At 42.7% G+C, this 17,908-nt stretch overlaps 5 protein-coding genes across 5 annotated transcripts; 4 read left to right on the forward strand and 1 right to left on the reverse strand.

The window, feature by feature from the left end:
• Positions 1-136: 136 nt before the first annotated feature.
• F4817DRAFT_339858 (PLP-dependent transferase) lies at positions 137-1,895 on the forward strand. Its single transcript, XM_049303598.1, has 2 exons — positions 137-473; positions 530-1,895. The coding sequence occupies exons 1-2, from the start codon at positions 332-334 to the stop codon at positions 1,729-1,731; spliced, it is 1,344 nt and encodes a 447-aa protein (XP_049158386.1). The 5' UTR covers positions 137-331; the 3' UTR covers positions 1,732-1,895.
• Positions 1,896-2,184: 289 nt separating this feature from the next.
• Positions 2,185-4,739, forward strand: F4817DRAFT_127696 (uncharacterized protein). The gene is made up of 4 exons (XM_049297708.1): positions 2,185-2,497; positions 2,573-3,188; positions 3,255-3,384; positions 3,839-4,739. Exons 1-4 carry the CDS (start codon positions 2,449-2,451, stop codon positions 4,340-4,342), a joined length of 1,299 nt encoding a protein of 432 aa, XP_049158387.1. The 5' UTR covers positions 2,185-2,448; the 3' UTR covers positions 4,343-4,739.
• On the reverse strand, positions 4,683-6,751 carry F4817DRAFT_316656 (putative MFS quinate transporter; the record flags this gene model as incomplete). Its single annotated transcript, XM_049300704.1, has 5 exons — positions 4,683-5,092; positions 5,145-5,817; positions 5,880-6,020; positions 6,068-6,159; positions 6,295-6,751. The coding sequence occupies 5 exons, from the start codon at positions 6,749-6,751 to the stop codon at positions 4,683-4,685; spliced, it is 1,773 nt and encodes a 590-aa protein (XP_049158388.1).
• Positions 6,752-12,438: 5,687 nt separating this feature from the next.
• Positions 12,439-14,687, forward strand: F4817DRAFT_127792 (MFS general substrate transporter). Its single transcript, XM_049297709.1, has 3 exons — positions 12,439-12,830; positions 12,914-13,126; positions 13,440-14,687. The coding sequence occupies exons 1-3, from the start codon at positions 12,594-12,596 to the stop codon at positions 14,559-14,561; spliced, it is 1,572 nt and encodes a 523-aa protein (XP_049158389.1). The 5' UTR covers positions 12,439-12,593; the 3' UTR covers positions 14,562-14,687.
• Positions 14,688-15,998: 1,311 nt separating this feature from the next.
• On the forward strand, positions 15,999-17,654 carry F4817DRAFT_359251 (uncharacterized protein; the record flags this gene model as incomplete). Its single annotated transcript, XM_049306133.1, has 3 exons — positions 15,999-16,281; positions 16,385-16,828; positions 16,936-17,654. The coding sequence occupies 3 exons, from the start codon at positions 15,999-16,001 to the stop codon at positions 17,652-17,654; spliced, it is 1,446 nt and encodes a 481-aa protein (XP_049158390.1).
• Positions 17,655-17,908: the final 254 nt, after the last annotated feature.

Genomic DNA, 17,908 nt, shown 5'->3' on the forward strand with positions numbered 1-17,908 from the left:
CTTCCGCCATACCTGATTTTAATCCGCAACTACCCGAGGCACATTTCCGCGATCGGCTTAAAAATATATTCGATATCGGAGTATATCGTGACAGATGTACATACCTAGTAGGCTTCGCGCCCTTCTGTACCGATGGGTGGGGCTTGACGCTGTTTGAGTATCTATAATTGATACTAGACATTTAGTAAACAAGGTCTATATAAGGCTTCGAAAGCCATGGTGGTTTTATAGTAACAGTTGTACCGTAGAGTATTTTCACGTATAGTATACTGGTCGAGACCATTTATATTTTACTGAGAATCGACGAAATATTTGCACCATACCGTTCAATATGACTGTTGATAGCAACAGCTTAGCTCTAAGAGCGGCGGATAATACGACGCGAAGTAAACGTGAAGGCAACCTGCATATATTTGGCAAGAGAGCTCTTCAACACTTTGACTTTGATCCAAGCCACCGCAACCTTAACCATGGTAAGTGAATCTCGTCAACTACATGTAGCTATGCGCATCTACTTAATCATCGACAGGCTCGTTCGGGGCGAGCCCACGCGAAGTAAGAAATAAACTTCGCCAGTACCAAGATCGCACTGAAGCAATGCCTGATACCTTCATTCGTTATGATCTGCCCGATCTTCTCAATGAGTCTCGAGAAGCTATGGCGAAGTTGCTCAAGGCACCAACTGATACGGTAGTGTTCGTCCCAAACGCTACTGCGGCAGTAAACACGGTCCTTCGAAATATTGACTGGAACGAAGACTGCAAGGATGAGATTCTCTATTTCAGCACTATATATGGTGCCTGTGGAAAGACTATTGACTATCTCGTTGACTCGGGCCGGGGCCGAGTTTCATCGCGAGAAATACAGATAGCCTATCCATGTGAAGACCACGTCATTGTAGCATCTCTCAAAGATGCAATAGAGAACGGGAAAAGGGATGGGAAACGCGCTAAATTGTGTCTCTTTGACACAGTATCCAGCCTCCCGGCTGTTAGATTTCCCTTCGAGGATGTTGTGAGAGTCTGCAAAGAAGAAGGGATCTTGAGCCTAGTAGATGGAGCCCAGGGCGTTGGGATGCTTGATCTCGATCTCGAGGCTCTGGATCCCGATTTCTTTGTTTCGAATTGTCATAAATGGCTTTACGTGCCGAGAAGCTGTGCCGTCCTATACGTCCCATTCCGAAATCAATCATTGATAGCATCGACAATCCCTACATCCCACGGATATATTTCCAAGTCCGGCGACAGGTTCAACCCGTTACCGAAGAGTCATCCATCGCCCTTTGTCAACAACTTTCAATTTATGGGGACTCTGGACACGAGCGCCTATCTTTGCGTGAAAGATGCGATCGTATGCCGGGAGCAGACCTTCGGTGGCGAAGATAATATTCTCAAATATACCCACGGGTTAGCTAGGGAAGGGGGTAAAAGGATTGCGCAGATTCTTGGAACTGAGGTCATGGATAATAAGTCCGGTACGATGTCGCAGTGTGCGACAGCAAACATCGCATTGCCATTAACACTTGAGAAGGCATCTCGTGCATCTGCATGGATGATGGAGAGGATGGTCTCCGACTATAAAACTTTTTTCCCGTTGTTCACGCATAATGGCCGCAAGTGGGCGAGGATAAGTGCACAGACTTATCTGGATTTTGAGGATTTCGAGTGGGCTGGCGAGGTGCTTCGTGAGCTCTGCGAGAGGGTCGAAAAGGGGGAAAGTAGTGAAGCGTAGGCGCGTCTGCAGTATTGTATCATCGTCGCCTTCGTCGTCAGAACCACATCTCTTCAGTTTGACCAGCACATGCCTCCATTAGTTTACATTTATTGGAACGTATATATAAGATCACTTAATATAGTGACTGTTAAAGCTTTAAGAATGGAATTAGATAGGTACCCAACATTAAGCCTCGGTAGCTAAGTGCCACTCAACTACTCAGAAGTAAAGTATAGGTAGTTCAGACTTGTAGGATAAAAAGAAAGGGTATATTTCAATAACATCTATCGCCAATAGAGCTAGATCACCACGCACCCAACCGACTCCACGTGAGAGGCACTCGCTAAATATGCTGTATATCCGATCTTGTTCCTACAAAAAAAAAGCAAGAGTAGGTTATTTACCTGTCAACTCCTAGGTCCCTACCTAATAATTTTATTCACTTTTATACCTTGATGCTCATTGGGTGCGGCTTCCGATAATTCGATACTTACACCGTGGTTGCCGTGATACAACTAACCTAAGCTTATATGCTCACTATTCTCCACCTGTCTTCTTTATTTACTCAGTTTCAAGATAAGGTTTCCCCATATTGCCATATTGCAGTTGCCTTCTAGGTATTGCTTAAGTTGGGATGGGTTATTTATAATAACTGACCCTTGTCAACTCCTTTCCATTAAATCTTCCCTTCGTACATCACGATATAGGCCATCTTTCGAACCAAAACCAACAAAGATGTGGTCTAATCTTATTGCAAGCGTAGTAGCAGTGCTACTTTTCACCGGTAAGCATCCAGAAGAGAAAGAGGACGTTTTGTTAAACCGTACATCTATTCTAACAGAAGCGTTACCTATTCTAGTTGGCGGCTTTGCTGACCCTTGTCGCGGTGTCCCGCCTGCTCGGTATCCGTTCAAGCTGGCCGAAGGTTGGATAGCCAAAAAAGTGGGAGATGGACTATCGTCGCCTCGTGGTATGGTTATTGATAGTGCGGATCGACTTCTGATTGTGGAAAAAGGGGTCGGGATCAGCCAACACAAGCTCGATATTGATGGGTGCATTTATTCATCGCGTACTCTTATTCCTATGCCCGACCTGAACCACGGAATTTATCTTGGAATCGATGGTAATACACTATATGCCAGCTCAACCACAACGGTTTTCAGATGGTCATACAACTCCGAAACTGGCGATATAAATGGAGAGCCAACTACTGTGATTTCAGGCATGTCGCCCAACAACCATGTCACAAGAACATTGATCATCCCACCTCACTGTCCAGACCTTCTAGTCGTTTCTCACGGTTCCACGGGCAACGTCGACTATGCTGCTGTCGATCCGGGAATAGCAAGGGCTACTGTCAAAGTCTTTAATATCTCGGCCCCACCAAACGGTGGTTACAACTACGTCAAAGACGGTTGGCGCGCTGGATATGGCTTGCGAAACGAAGTAGGATTAGTATTCGATGGCAATAATATGTACGGCAAACCTTCCTATTGCTTTCCAAGAGAAAATACGGGGATAATCTTACTGATTCTATGTAGGCTCTGGGGCGTAGAGAATAGCGCCGACCAACTCACACGCGACATCAACGGAACATCGACAGATATTCACAACGACAATCCAGCCGAGGAACTCAACTTCCTTGGCGATGTCATGACTCCTAATGATAACGTGAGTAAATTTTAGATCTATATAATCTTTCAGTTAATCAACTCTTCTATATTTTATTAGTACTGCCACAATTTTTCCAGCCAATCAGATCCTTATAATCGCCCCGCAGTTGGCGACTTTTCCCTTTGCCATTCTATCGCATAAGGTCTAAAACACATGCAAATAAGATAGAAAAGTCATGCAAAACGCGCTCTATCCAACGATACCAATTATTAAAAGTTTTATACAATAGTATAATAGGTCAATTGATTCTACAAAAAATTCATCGGACGTGCGCTGAGGTGTGGCTAGCCAATCAGAGGCCAGACTTATCAATCAGAGGCCAGACTTATATATGGCGTAAAAGGCACTCTTGAAGCTAGGGACTCCCCCCGTAAGCGTTTGCGCGAACGGGTAACGCAGCTAGTCGTTATACGTTCCACGAAGAGAAAGATTTTGACTTTCGATACTATAGTGGTATGGGTATCCGACGTGTTTTACGGTCTGGCAACCCGAGGCAGCCATCACCAATGCTACTAGCGGGAACCAACTAGACGTCGGTCAGCAATTCGTTCTGGCGCCGAACCAGACGTTCGACGATAACACATGTGCGCGAATGTCAACACCACCGCGGCTTACCTTCGAAGCTCACACCGCACCTCTCGATGCTAAATTCGACGCACCTAAGTACACTAACCTGTTCGTCACGTTGCATGGCAGTTGGGATCGCAATCCTCCGGCTGGGTATAAGCTTGTTGCGGTACCATTCCAGCGTGATGCCGCCAATGGTGGAGCTTACGCTCCTGTCGCGCCAGCCAATTGCAAGACCGGGTACGTAGATATCTTCTACCCGCCCGACGAAGGAAAATGTTCGTCATCAAGCTGCGCGCGACCTGTTGGTCTAGTTTTCGACGAGGCTGGACAGTTATACATGTCAAGCGATACATCCGGCGAGGTGTTCAAGCTATACAACCCTTGAAGGGGACTTTCTAAAGGATGAGGAGACGTTCCAGAAAGGGGAAGAAACCCATATATTGCCGGTGGCTGAACGGTGTTTACCTAAGAAAGGTATTTGCGGTGTCTTATGAAGAGGTCAACTAAGAGCCTAGGGCTTGACAGATAAAACCATACCCTCGTCAGGGATCAATTGCCTGGTCGGAGTTATAGGGATTTGCGCGCATGAGTTGTTTTCAAAATGCTCGTATAATGGAAAGAAAAAAACTGGTTGCGTTTGTTCTTCTCGTATTATGGGTATCTAGGTACGCCCTGATTCTTTAATCGTGAGTTCTTTAATTGTGAAGTGGAAACACTTGGCCATTTTAAACACGTAAATCTCTGCCTGCTTTCTTCTCATCGACTACTTCGACTTGGTCTACCTCCGCCCCCATACCCGCCTTCTCATTAAAGGCCTCATCCTTGAGGTCAGCATCCGCATTACCGCGACGTCCGATCTTGTACCATGGCAGTTCAAACAGACGATCCATACTTTCAAGTGAACGGCCTCCAGTCTCGGGGACGAAAAACCAGACCCATAGACCACCAATAATGGTAATCGCCGCGAAGGACCAGAATGTACCCATTGGTGAAATACCTCCTTGGGCTGTGGGTAGTAGCATATTAGGCACAGCGCGCGAGTTGCCGTATTGGTTTGCGAAGTGTAGCGTCATTACGATAGAAGTAGAAAGGGCACGGATGCGCAAAGGGAAAAGCTCGGCCGTTAGAAGGTATTCTATAATCGTGGTTAGTAGTTACTCTGGAAATAGGGGCTGGATGTTACATACGCATCGAGTTCCAGCCAAGTGCCCAACCGCATCCTGATATATAGATCATGGCGATGGCGCCACGGCTGGCGCTTGCTTCAGCTTCTGGCAACACATAACTCTCGTCTACTCCCAGCTCCGGGACCGCCGTCAGAAACCCGGCTACATAAATCATGGCAATTGCCTGTAATGTGATCCCGATGAGCAGGGCACGCTTGCGTCCAATGACGTCGACAAGAAACAGGGCACATATAATGGCCGACACGAACTTGACGATACCAAATACACCGGTGACTAGTAGGGACTCGTTCTGACCAGTAATGCCGAGGATATTGAAAAGGTCGGGCGCGTATAAGGTGATAGACCCAGCTCCGGACCATTGAGACAAAAACTGAACCATAGCACTAAGATACAAGCGGTAGAGGTTGCTAGGAATTAAAAACATCTCCTTCAACACTCCGTACCAGCTAGATCCCATGGTAGCTTCAAGTTCTTCCTCGTGTGCGGTCCTAATGGCGTGTATCTCCGAAAGAACATAGGGGTCATCCACTGCTAAATGGCGGATGTGAGCCATGGTCTCAGTAGCTTCGTCATGCTTTCCCTGCTTGATGAGGAAACGCGGCGACTCATACTGGAAGAAGGTCAGGATGAAAATGAGACCAGCAAAAATGATGTGCAAGCTTGTTGGTGCGAGCTAGTAATCGCCGATGTTAGTTTCGTGAGCCGTGTAATGAGAGGCAACGGAATAATACATACCCATCGAACGTGAGTAGTATCACCAAGGTTAATCTGGGCGCCGTAGTTGGTGAAGTAAGCGAGGACAATGCCTACATACACAAAACCGGTGAACATACAAGTACACAGGCCACGGATGGAAGCTGGCGCAATCTCGGCAATCTATTTCAAGTTAACATTCCGTGTTAAACCCGGGGACCCATCGTAACGATTCTAGAAGGCCTCCCAGTCTCCAACATAGGAGGATTCGAGAAGACGATTCTCAAATGGAAGATGAAAGATGAAATTAAGTTCTGACGTACTGCGAATAAGTTAGCGCATATCGACGACTGCATAATAGGGAATAAGGAATAAGGAATAAGGAGTAGGGAATAGGGAATGGGGAATGGGGGAAGAAATAATTGGAGGATTCAAGTAAAGCTATCCCAATACATACCGTAAATAGGACCAACAACAGGGGTCTGGCCAACTCCGAGACCTGCGATGAATCGCCCGGCGTAAACAGCTCCAAGACTGCCACCATTGCCCATAAAGATTGCAATACCCAAAATCCACAAGACGCAGAGCTGGCGCGTAGCCCATATTCTACCGATGCGATCGCAGATGACGAAGGCGAACAAAGCACCGCCAACAGAACCAATCTGGACCATGGAGGATACGTTGGCCTTGATATTAGTCTTCTCGATATCGCTATATGAAGAATAGTTGATTGTCCTCTGAAAATCCTTAGAATTGAACGCGCCCGAGATGAGACCCTCGTCAACTCCCCGGGCTGCGCCGAGGAGACCAAAGGAGATGACGGCGAACCATAGTCGCCAATTGAAGACGTTCTTGGGCTCTCCCAAGTCCTTCAATTTGAAGATGTTGACGGGTTTCTTGACGCCTCCAGCCATTTTCAGTCTTTTAAGGAATACTAGACTCTACGGGAGCTACTACGAGGTAAACAACTAGGTACTTCTCGTCAGGAGATCGTCCAGCTTATATAGGTAGGTAAGCGTAGCTCCTCTTTCATTATTCTACTGACTTGAGCGACACACGCCGCACGGGGCACGTCCAATCCAGCGTGACCTCTTCTCCAAATAATAAAGAGGAAAAAAAAACACCACCCCTAACCCCCATGCCATGTGTAACCAAAGCCAAGAGTTATGATCCTGGTACGAGAATACCTACACCATGGGGACCCCGCGTTTGGCTTCTCCTCACTCTCGGTGCTACATAGGGATCCAGCGAGCGAGATATGGGGAATGGGGAACTAACCAACAATGTTACGATGTTTTGTCTTGGCTCTCCGATAACTTGGCAAGTTAGCTGCCGGCTTTCGCCATTGGAACTAGCCCGATGCGTAAGGAGGCATAATAAGGGCCTGGGCAGAGGGCAGGGTTTATATTAACCGTTAAATCCACCTTTTGGCACATACCCATTTTATAATACACCAAATCAACATAATATAAACAATAAAAATAACTTTAATAAACGATTATAATAATAATATTAATTTAATTAATTTAAAAATAATATTTATTTATTGCGTTAATTTTAAACATTTACGCGTATTTTTTTTTTATAACATTTTTTTTTTTTTAACGTAATATTATTTTTTATTAATTTTAACTTTAATTTTCGTTTAATTTACGCCGATTTAATCTTTAAAAAACTAGTAAATATTTTATTAAACTTAAATAATATAATTTAACGTTTATTAAATATTATAACGTTTAATTATATTTATAATATAACGTTTTTAATTTATTAACGTTATATTATAACTGTTAATAAAAATAATACTTTATCACTTTTATTTATTAAATTACGTACGTTATAGCTAATAATGCCGTTGTTTTTTTTTAACTGTTTAAATTATTTAATAAAAATATAAAAAATTTTAAAAAATTTTTAAAACGTTTTTAAAAACTCGTAAAATAATATATATTACCGTATTAATGTTATTAATTAAATAAATAAAAATTATAAATTGTTAATTATTTTATTAATATTTAATAATTATAACCTTAAATTAAATTAATTTAAATAAATATTACGTAATAAAAAAGCTTTTTTATTAACGTTTATATACATTTATAACATTTGTTATTTATAAATAAACGTAATAATTTAATAATTATCGTAAATTATATTTTTATAATAAAAATATATTTTTAAAAATAAATAAATATTTATATTAAAAAGTTATATTTTGTTGTTTAAATACGTTAATAAATAAATAAAAATTAATTTAACTTTATATATTTTTAATATAAAATAAATATTAATATAAATAATATAACCGTTTAAAATTAATAATTTATAATTATTATAATAACATAATTTTATTTTAAATAAAAATACGTTTTTTAACCATTTATTTATTATCGTTATATTAATTTAACTTTTATTAATAACCGTATATTTTTATTTAAAAACAATATAATTAAACCATTAAACTTAAAACCATTATCCGTTATATATAAAAATTAATATGTTACGTATATTTTAAATTTTAATATATTTAATTATAATAACTTATATAATAACTAATAATTTAATTATATTTATACATTTGTTTTTTAAAGTCGTAAATATAATAATACTTTTTAATTTGTTTTTTTATAAACCCGTTTTATTTATATTATATTTATTTTTAAACTTAATATTATAATATTTTTATACGTTATTAAAAAAAAAATAAAAAGCTTTAATAACTTTAAAATTTTGTTTATATATACGGTTAACATTTATAAAATATTTTATAATTTTATTAATATTTAAATTACATTTTTCAAATTAATTAATTTAATAATAATTAATAAATTTTATAATATTTTTAATTTATAATATATTTTTTACAAATAAAATTATAAAACGTTTTTATAAAAATTTATTATAATAATTTTTAAAAATTATTTAATTAATTATTTTTTATTTTTACTTTAAACGTAAAATTTAAAAATTTATAACATTTATATAATAGTTTTTTATTTTTTTAAATCGTTAAAATAACGTAAACGTAAATATATTATATAAAATTATAATAATATATAATATTATATTAATACGCATTTTAATTATAACCCGATAAATATGCTTTTTTTAATTTTTAATATAAATAATTATTTTTATTAATTAAATAAGTTTTAATATTATAATTGCTAAAAATATAATAAAAATATATCGGTAATTAACCTAATTTAATATCTTATAAAATAAATATATGCCAAAAGGTAAATCTAGCGGTTAATAGGTTGTGCTTTTAACAACTTGGGCCAAGCTAACAATGAGACGATACCTACCTATTCACGATAGTTACTACGAACGTTGGCATCGTCGGTCTGTGTTTGAAGCTAGAGTTATGATAGACGGTGTAAGTTAGTTCGATTACGTAGGTACCTAGTAATAACCGCGTAACGCATTGGGATGCCCAGAGCGTAGCGTCTATCCTATTCCCTATTTATACCTTTCTCCGACTTACCAACCTACATTTTGAGTGCTCCGTCTTGGAAAGTCAGAAATTTCACTTCCCCACGGGGAAGCTATCGTGAGATTTTCATTTCATCTTTCTCTTTTTCCGTTTTCTGTCTCTTGTTGCTCTTAACTTCTTATGTATGCCGTCATCAGGGCTCCGCAGTAACATTAGAAACCTGCCAACGACAAGCTGCCTATTATAAAACGCTTTCCACGCCGAGACTATGTAGTTCTTAGTAAGTGGAATTTCTGATCTTGATTTCAAGCTGATATAATTCTGCTAACAGAACACTTGGACCAAATCCGGTAAGAAAATAGGCGAGTATAATCTCCTTATCCCCACATCCGGATGCTAAGAGCTTTAGTGAGCGGGTAGAGATGAACAAGCACCAGTAGTTTTAGCTACTTAGGTAGGTAGGTATAAGACTACGGGCCGGTGCCGTACTTTTGCCGGCTTCTACTACCGGTACTGCTGATGCCAATATAAACCAAGATTTCGTAGCGTCTTGTCTAGAATGTTAGAGGCGAGACTTTAACAACTACCCAACACGAGGGCTGTTTCCTTAGTGGGAAAGCCGAAATAGACATGCATATGGTATGGTTGATGGCTATATCAGTAAACTGTATTAATGTTATCCTTGTGATTTTATACTGAATTAAAATTTGTTTCTTTTTGTTAGTTCCGACGTTGCCTATATTAGAACTCTAAGTTAATGCGTGAAATTTATTAGAATACTACTTAGGATAGAGATTGAATGTAATAAGCCTTGCTAGTATTGTTGTCGAAGAATCCTATGAGTGAATGAATTTTCCTTAACCCGAGACTATACCATTCGTTTAAGGGTCTCGTAAGTGTTATGTTAGCATTTCCTAACTTTCCATGTTTTGAATCCTTACCATAGAGCTATAATAGACACAATGGTCTTTTGGCGGTATTTTCTTCCATGCAATTAAAAATAGTTCGATATATGCATTCATAGGTCAAGTTCACTCGCCTCCATGAAGATTCTCGGACCTTCGGACGGGATGGCGAAGAAACGGCTTATAGCCGAAGCAAATCCGATAATATCCCGAAAAAGTAGGATCCAGAACTGGAACCTTCGCGTATTTTGGCGCCGTTGACTCATCTTAGATGGCATACCTATTCTCGTCGTCGGTGTAGACATGTAGGTGATTAACAGATAAGTATTCGGTCTTGCCGTAAGCTGCGCGACGGACTTGGACTACTTCTGATGCGGATATTAGATATCGTGGGCACAGCATTGTGGGAATATTTCATAGTTTGGCTTGGTGAAAGTAGGATAAATGAAATAAAAATAAAATAAAATAAAAAAAACCTCGCCCAATTTTTTCACCTAGTAAACATACGACGACAAAAATAGTGCTTGTGAAATCACTCAATCAACTCAAGTCTTGGCCGTGAGGCGTCTTGGCCGGGAGGTCCAGATCGCAGTCCTTAGGGCTAAGCGACATCGTCTTGTCCTCCCGGATCTTGTGCTCAGTCGCATCCGGCTTTATCAGTGGCTGAGCCTGCAGCCGCCCACAGGATAGCTCTCGCTGGGTGCCACGACATTCGTACGTCGTAGCGCATCTTCTTTTGCAGCAGGAGGGAGGGACAAGATCTGGAAGCTCGTGCGATAGGTTTAAAGTCGCGGTCCCGATAGATTGTTTGCGTTGCGTTTCCTAAGATTTAAGACTGAGACCTAGACCTAGACCTAGACCTAGACTTGTTGATGTCCGTCAGGGCAATATTAAATAAAGAAACTTGGCGACAGCGACATGGCCTGTTAATAACTTAGCCTCTCCACAGCAGGATCCGGCGATATGGTCAAAACCGCCGGCGATGCCCTTGTTTTCTGGGGAGCCCCCATCTCTCCCCACACGTCTTTAGGACGAGCTGTTAGGGGTTAGACTCGCATGTTAAATACCAAATCGTTTGCGCCTTAACAATTATTGTGGCGTAATGATACGCCATGAGTCTTCAATGGTGAATTGTATGTCTCAGAGTATCGGGTTTAATTGGATTGGGGTTCTCCAGCTTCCATACCTGAGGTGTGCTCGTGGTCCAGCTTTTTGGACATACTAACCTAGTGGGATCTCTATCCCAGCGTGGGGAAATGAGGGGATGGCTAGGGAAGTAAATCGTATGAGGACCCAGCCGTATAAGTCCGTGTTCGAGAAAACGCTGTTCAGTTCTAGTTCTAGTTTGCTACCCGACCATCTCCTTAGGGCCCTTAGGGTTCCCCTGCCCCGTCAGATTCCATACTTGTGCGGCTGACCATTCGGCTTCTTTCGGTATGCCATTGCTATTCTCGCCTCTAGCAATGATGTAACTTCATGATAATGCACGACTTTATAGCAGGTATCGAATTATATTTGTAATAGGCCCGCGGTTTGCTCGAGATGCATACGCTGATATACACTACTGAGAGCTACATACATCATACCTCACAACCACCTAATGTATGTAGTGTGGTAGTATGGACGTCTGTAAGTACGAGGTAATAAAAGTACAACAAAAATCCACCACATGGCTACCCTAAAAAAGGCACGTACGCGATTCGAGCAAACGGAACAAAAACTCTCCCCTCATCCCTCATCATCTCCACAGCCGTCAGGGGTGAGAAGCAACACTACCAACAGCCCTTGCTTTCTTCCTCCTCTTTCAACGCAACGCTTATATCACAGCTTCCGTACACTACCGATCGTCGGATAGTCTAGCCCAAAAGATGAAAGAAAACCTCGTGGTCCTTTTGTTCTTGGCTCGAATCTCACAAAGAAAGATGGCAAGAGTACGGATTATTCGATAGGCCAAGCCTGTAGAGGCCGCGGTGGTACCGCTCTAGGGTTTTTCTTCTCATTCTCATGACTGTTGGCAACATAACGTCAGCTATCCGCCCGGATATCTGCCCAATCATCATCTCCGTAACTTGCATATTGGATCCCGGTAGCTCCAGGGATCCCATTCCCTTCCCCCGCACCACCCCAAGATTAATCCCCTAGACCGCTTAGAGGCAAGAGGACCTCGGGGTTAGGGTGATGACTAGGTTGTTGTATGTAGTTTTAGTCATTAGGTGAGGGAGACCACATTATAATAACATGTCGAGTATCCCGTATTATCTCCATTATCCGCCGTAAGCCATTTATTCTACCCTTTTTTTCTTCATCCCGGCCTCTGTTAAATACGACCGAGTCTCGACTCTGGTCATTGTGTGTTCTCTCACTGCAGTGAACATCACACAGACAGGAGCCTCATTTGCTTGATATAGCTCAGCAATGGCGACAGTCACTAAGAACGAAGGCGCACCAGCGCCTCACAACTCTTATGGAAATGCAATTGTTGATGAGTCCGACATGCATCCTCCTCATTATGGCATGTCGACGAGAGAATATTTGGCTACGCGCATCTCTACGCTGAAGCCTCCCATGACAAAAGCACCCAACCCGATTCGCTTGGTTAGAATGCTGAATCGACACCAATGGGCTTTCTTTGGTGTCGCATTTTGGGCCTGGGTAAGTCTGACCGTTTTCTCCTCCTCTTCTTTCTTTGTGTTATTGTTGCTGACCGTGTTCGACAATATGTTGTGTAAATATAGACGTGGGATGCTTTCGATTTCTTCACTGTATCGTTGACAGTTGACGACTTGGCCGAATCGTTCGACAAGTCCAACACGGATATCACATGGGGCATTACGCTCGTCCTCATGTTTCGATCTGTCGGCTCCATCATGTTCGGTATCGCGGCCGATCGTTACGGTCGGAAATGGCCCTTCATCATAAATAACCTGCTATTTATCGCACTTGAATTGGTATGTCGCACCTTTGCACATTTGCACATCACTTACACCACTTACATCATGCTTCATGTTCCCCAGAATCCCCAGAAAATCCATTGGAGGGTTCCACCCCCAAGAACACCCCGGGGGTCATGGAGTTACCTCGTAGCGTGGCGTTCCTTAAGCTCGGGATGTCAACCACTATCCCACAGCTTGGCGTCGCTTGGCGCAGCGTTGGCAAAGCTTCATTTTTGTGGTTCCTTGTTTCCTTGTGGTTCCAGCGTCGCGTTTGAGCGATATTTTTCTTTTTAAGGGTAACTTTGGATCGCTAACTTGTGAATTGCAGGGAACCGGTTTCTGTAATACGTATGGTCAATTCCTAGCTTGCCGAGCTCTCTTCGGAGTCGCTATGGGCGGTCTTTATGGAAATGCCGCCGCGACGGCTTTGGAAGATCTACCGAACGAGGCGAGAGGTTTAATGAGCGGTATCCTTCAGCAAGGATACGCTTTCGGTTATCTGCTCGCTACAGCTTTCGCTCGTGGTTTGGTCAATTCCACATCCCACGGATGGCGTCCTCTATTTTGGTTCGGCGCCGGACCTCCTGTCCTTTTCATCATCTGGCGTTACTTTCTACCCGAGACCGACACATACGAACAACACCAGGCAATGCGACGTGCTAATGGAAGTATCGGCAAGACGTTCGTGCAGGAGGGTAAGGTTGCTCTGAAGCATCACTGGATGTTACTTACCTACTTGGTCCTCCTCATGGCTGGTTTTAATTTCATGTCTCATGGTTCTCAGGACTTGTATCCTACCATGCTGAAAAACCAGTTCAGCTTCAACGCTAACCAAGTCACCGTGACCCAAGTTGTTGCGAATCTGGGAGCCATGTCTGGAGGAGCCATTGTAGGTTTCTGCTCGCAGATCTTTGGTCGTCGTCTCAGCATCATCGTTATGTGCATCATCGGAGGTGCTCTGCTATACCCTTACACATTCGTCTCTAACGAAAAGATTATCGCCGCCGCATTTTTTGAGCAATTTTGCGTCCAAGGTGCTTGGGGTGTCATTCCTGTACATCTGATGGAATTATCGCCCGGTGCATTCCGAACCTTTGTTGTCGGCACCAGTTACCAGCTTGGCAATCTAGTCTCGTCCGCCAGTTCCACGATCGAAGCCACAATTGGGGAGCGTTTCCCCCTCCCGCCTAAGGGCGAGGTGAAGCGCTATAACTATGGCATTGTTGTCTGCATCTTTATGGGTTGCGTTTACGCTTATGTTATCCTGCTAACTCTACTCGGTCCTGAGCATTTGAACAGGAGCATGGACGTCGGCCATGATGCCGACGCGGTAGAGGCAGCTGGCCAGGAGAGCGTTAGCAAAGCCCTTGGGCACGGACTCACAGGGCGCGAAGCCTCCGCAAGCGAGGATGGTGACCCGGAGAAAGGAACCGTCACTCATGCTCCTTAGGAGTAAATTTGCAATAGCTCGACCCTGTTCGGAAGGGCACGGATCGGCGCTGAGGAGCGGCATGCTGATTCCTGGTGGCCCGCCGTGGGTGATTATGTTGGATCTATATAACAGGAATCGCTAGCAATTGTCATTTACTGATGATCGTGTTTGAACTTTTTTTGGATATCAGTTTTCCACGATTGGAATTTCAGACGGATATCGTATTTGGAAGGATGGATAAGGCCGGGAACATTTTTGATACCATTGACTTAGGATAGCGATACTAAAGTAGTCGTTCTGTATCTATTTCTTGATGATAATGACTGATTGATATGATTCGAAGTAAGATTCATTATTAGTCTGCAAATGCTTATACATAACTCATCTGGGAGTGAACCCGTCCTTTGTATTATCGCTGTGGTGCTACAAGGCAGTATCTTCTTGTCATTGGTACGACCATATTGTCTTGGACAGCGAGAACTTGGGTGTAATTGTATGACTGGCGATCTCTTGGCCTCGAGTTCTAAACGTGACCGTTTTCGTATGGCGGGTGTAGTTTTTCGACCGAATAAAGCTTGAAGATAGTAAGAGTTACCGACCCAGATACCGAATGGTCAGCCCGGGTATTGTTCGTCTTGGCTGTCTTATATTGAATCTCGGCGCCCAGAGGGTAGCCCCTTGCGTCATCCTAGCCGTCGCAGGGAATAGTTTAACTTGTAACCTTTATATTTACATTAGCTAATACCTCTCTTATATATCTTAGCAGGATGCAATTATAGACCAGTTGGCTTGAAATCTTACCCATATGCTTAACGATCTACATGTGAGCGGTGTCGTTCAACGCCAGGGTTGTCGTGCTTATATCTTATATTAGGTAGTATTGAATCCAAGCACTATCCAAGCACTTTTAATGCCCTTTAGATTATTCACGAAATCTTTCCCAGCGGGCTTCTATAGAAGCTTAACCATAAGTCGATACATAGAGCTAAGCAAGCTCTCTGAGTTTACCTAGGTAGCTTTATAATTTCTTTGGCTCATATCAGAGGGACGAGATAATTGGTCAATCCGTTTTATAACCTATTTCTTCGACATTCACGTAAAACAGACATAATTAATCAGATAGGCACATTCGCCTTCCGGATATCATAACAGCTGATTTTTCCGGTTTATGATTGGCTTCCATGTGGCGACACACAGATATTGATAGCCACCTTGGTTGAGAGACAGGTTTTTGGGCTCAGTATTGACGTCATAACTAAACCAACATTCAGCTCTTAACTCCTTTTTACGTGAATATGAGGTTAAATGATTCTAGATATAGAAATTCAAGCAGTTAATCAATATTAAACCCATACAAGTCTTGAAAAATTCTAGTGTTCCAAGTGTTCCAATTACATCTATATTTATTTCATCACAGATATGGAAATTAACATCCCCAACATCTTCGACGCCGCCATGCCGGATCGCGGTAACAGGAACGTAGGAATTATCTCGTCTAACCTTGGTCCCAATCATAACGACCCCGGGTTTCTCTCCACGGAATTTCCGCATTCTCCCCCAAAGCTATATATCACTGCTGAAGACAATGAATTCGATCTACTCACTCTTAATGAATGGAGGAATGAGGGGTTCAACGTAGAGTATATCCCTATGGGCAACGGCGGTAATGAGTATCGAATGAACTTAGAATCATTAAGCAGGAGCAACTTGGGCCCCTGCGAAACCTATGGCATCGTTGGTATGTTCACAATCTAGACAAACTAAAATGTCGCTCTCTAGTTCCCGGATTTTACTCCCTAAGAGCGATATAGCGTCTATTGTTTTCTAACACGGTAGTCCAGCGTACGGCGATGCAGCCAGCTTCTGCTTAGAGCACTTCCACGTACTCGATAATAATCCCGAGTTCAAGCTCTGCTGTCTCATCGCCTACTATCCTACGCGCATTCCAGACACGCGTACCAGGTTCCCGGGTGGTATTCATGTACTTGTTCACCTTACCACGGGCGAAGAAGTTGGCATCGTGAAGCAGACGCAAATAGTAGGGATTCAGGGGAAGAAAAGGACCGATAAACGGAAAATCGATCGTGGGATGGGTACTGGCGGGACAATGCAAGTGTCGTATCCGAGCTACACCTACAACTCAGTACCCGGTTTTGCGGAACATGACCTAGATGAGTTTGATAGAGTCAGCGCAGAGCTTAGCTGGACTAGAAGCCTAGCAACGGCGCAAAGGGCGTTTCGGAGAGATGTCGACCTGGAGAAGGTGCTCGAGCAGAATATTGAAAGTATGTGAAAAGCCTACCCTTATTCCTTCGTGATGCCTATCTGGCCCGTTCGACAATATAAACCGGATGAATAAGATGGCAACCCTAATGTCGCTAACATTGATCAGGTAAATTTTACAACCGCCACTTACAACAGACCTTGTCAACCTATACGACCCACAAGAACCCCCACGTCACCTATGTCCCTACCTTGACAGGAGCCATTGGCTCCGAAGAGCTCCAGAGATTTTATTCCGAGTTCTTCATTGACAGGAACCCCGAATCCATGAAACTCACTTTGCTTTCACGTACAATCGGTTCCGACCGTGTCGTCGATGAGTTACACGTCTCTTTCAAGCATACGCAAGAAATGCCCTGGATACTTCCAGGGGTACCCCCGACTAACAAGAAAGTCGAGGTTCTCCTAGTAAGCATCGTGACTTTGCGGGGAGGCAAGTTATATCACGAACACGTCTACTGGGACCAAGCCAGCGTGCTAGTGCAAGTGGGTTTATTGGATCCGAAGGTAGTGCCGAAGAAAGCTAGCGACGCAGGAGTTAAGCGGTTGCCAGTTATGGGGAGGCGGGCGGCTAAGAGTGTACTGGTCGGCTACGACGACAGTGATGAGGGCGAGGCCACGAACGAATTAATTCCCGAGTGGGATGACGACGTTGATGACGACGTAGGTAACACAGCAGACGAGGGCGATGGGGGTAACGGTGCCAAGACTAAGGGGGCAGAAAGGGATGAGGAGAAAACAGAGGCATTGGAGGATAAGGGTAAGGGACCTGAACAGTCGACACTAAGTCAAGAACAGCATGAAGATTCGAAAACACAAGGCGATTAATGGGACTTGTTGTGTTGACTAACACGAGATATTCCCTGTTAAAAGAGATTAGGAATTTGTCTCAAATAATGTAAGTTTAGATATATCAATAGTTTATACCGGTTTCTAGCCGCCGATCTTCAACTCAACTTGGGTTGTCTATAATATTATTAATGTTGTTTTCTACCGACACTGCACTACGGAGAAGTAAAATCAAGGCTCTTAAGTGGCCGATCTAAATGGACTTACATTAGGGGTTTAGTTAGCAAAATGAT

The sequence above is a fragment of the Daldinia loculata genome (assembly GCF_022478755.1).
Source record: "Daldinia loculata strain CBS 113971 unplaced genomic scaffold F4817scaffold_29, whole genome shotgun sequence".
NCBI lineage: Eukaryota > Fungi > Ascomycota > Sordariomycetes > Xylariales > Hypoxylaceae > Daldinia > Daldinia loculata.

What these genes read in the sequence shown, in the direction of transcription:
- F4817DRAFT_127696 (XM_049297708.1), top strand. Translation starts at nt 2,449, where the DNA reads ATGTGGTCTAATCTTATTGCAAGCGTAGTAGCAGTGCTACTTTTCACC. An exon ending in GTATTCGATGGCAATAATAT is followed by an intron (nt 3,189 to 3,254) that starts GTACGGCAAACC and finishes GATTCTATGTAG; the next exon opens with GCTCTGGGGCGTAGAGAATA. An exon ending in TCATGACTCCTAATGATAAC is followed by an intron (nt 3,385 to 3,838) that starts GTGAGTAAATTT and finishes TCGATACTATAG; the next exon opens with TGGTATGGGTATCCGACGTG.
- F4817DRAFT_127792 (XM_049297709.1), top strand. Translation starts at nt 12,594, where the DNA reads ATGGCGACAGTCACTAAGAACGAAGGCGCACCAGCGCCTCACAACTCT. An exon ending in GTGTCGCATTTTGGGCCTGG is followed by an intron (nt 12,831 to 12,913) that starts GTAAGTCTGACC and finishes GTGTAAATATAG; the next exon opens with ACGTGGGATGCTTTCGATTT. An exon ending in TATTTATCGCACTTGAATTG is followed by an intron (nt 13,127 to 13,439) that starts GTATGTCGCACC and finishes TGTGAATTGCAG; the next exon opens with GGAACCGGTTTCTGTAATAC.
- F4817DRAFT_339858 (XM_049303598.1), top strand. Translation starts at nt 332, where the DNA reads ATGACTGTTGATAGCAACAGCTTAGCTCTAAGAGCGGCGGATAATACG. An exon ending in CCACCGCAACCTTAACCATG is followed by an intron (nt 474 to 529) that starts GTAAGTGAATCT and finishes AATCATCGACAG; the next exon opens with GCTCGTTCGGGGCGAGCCCA.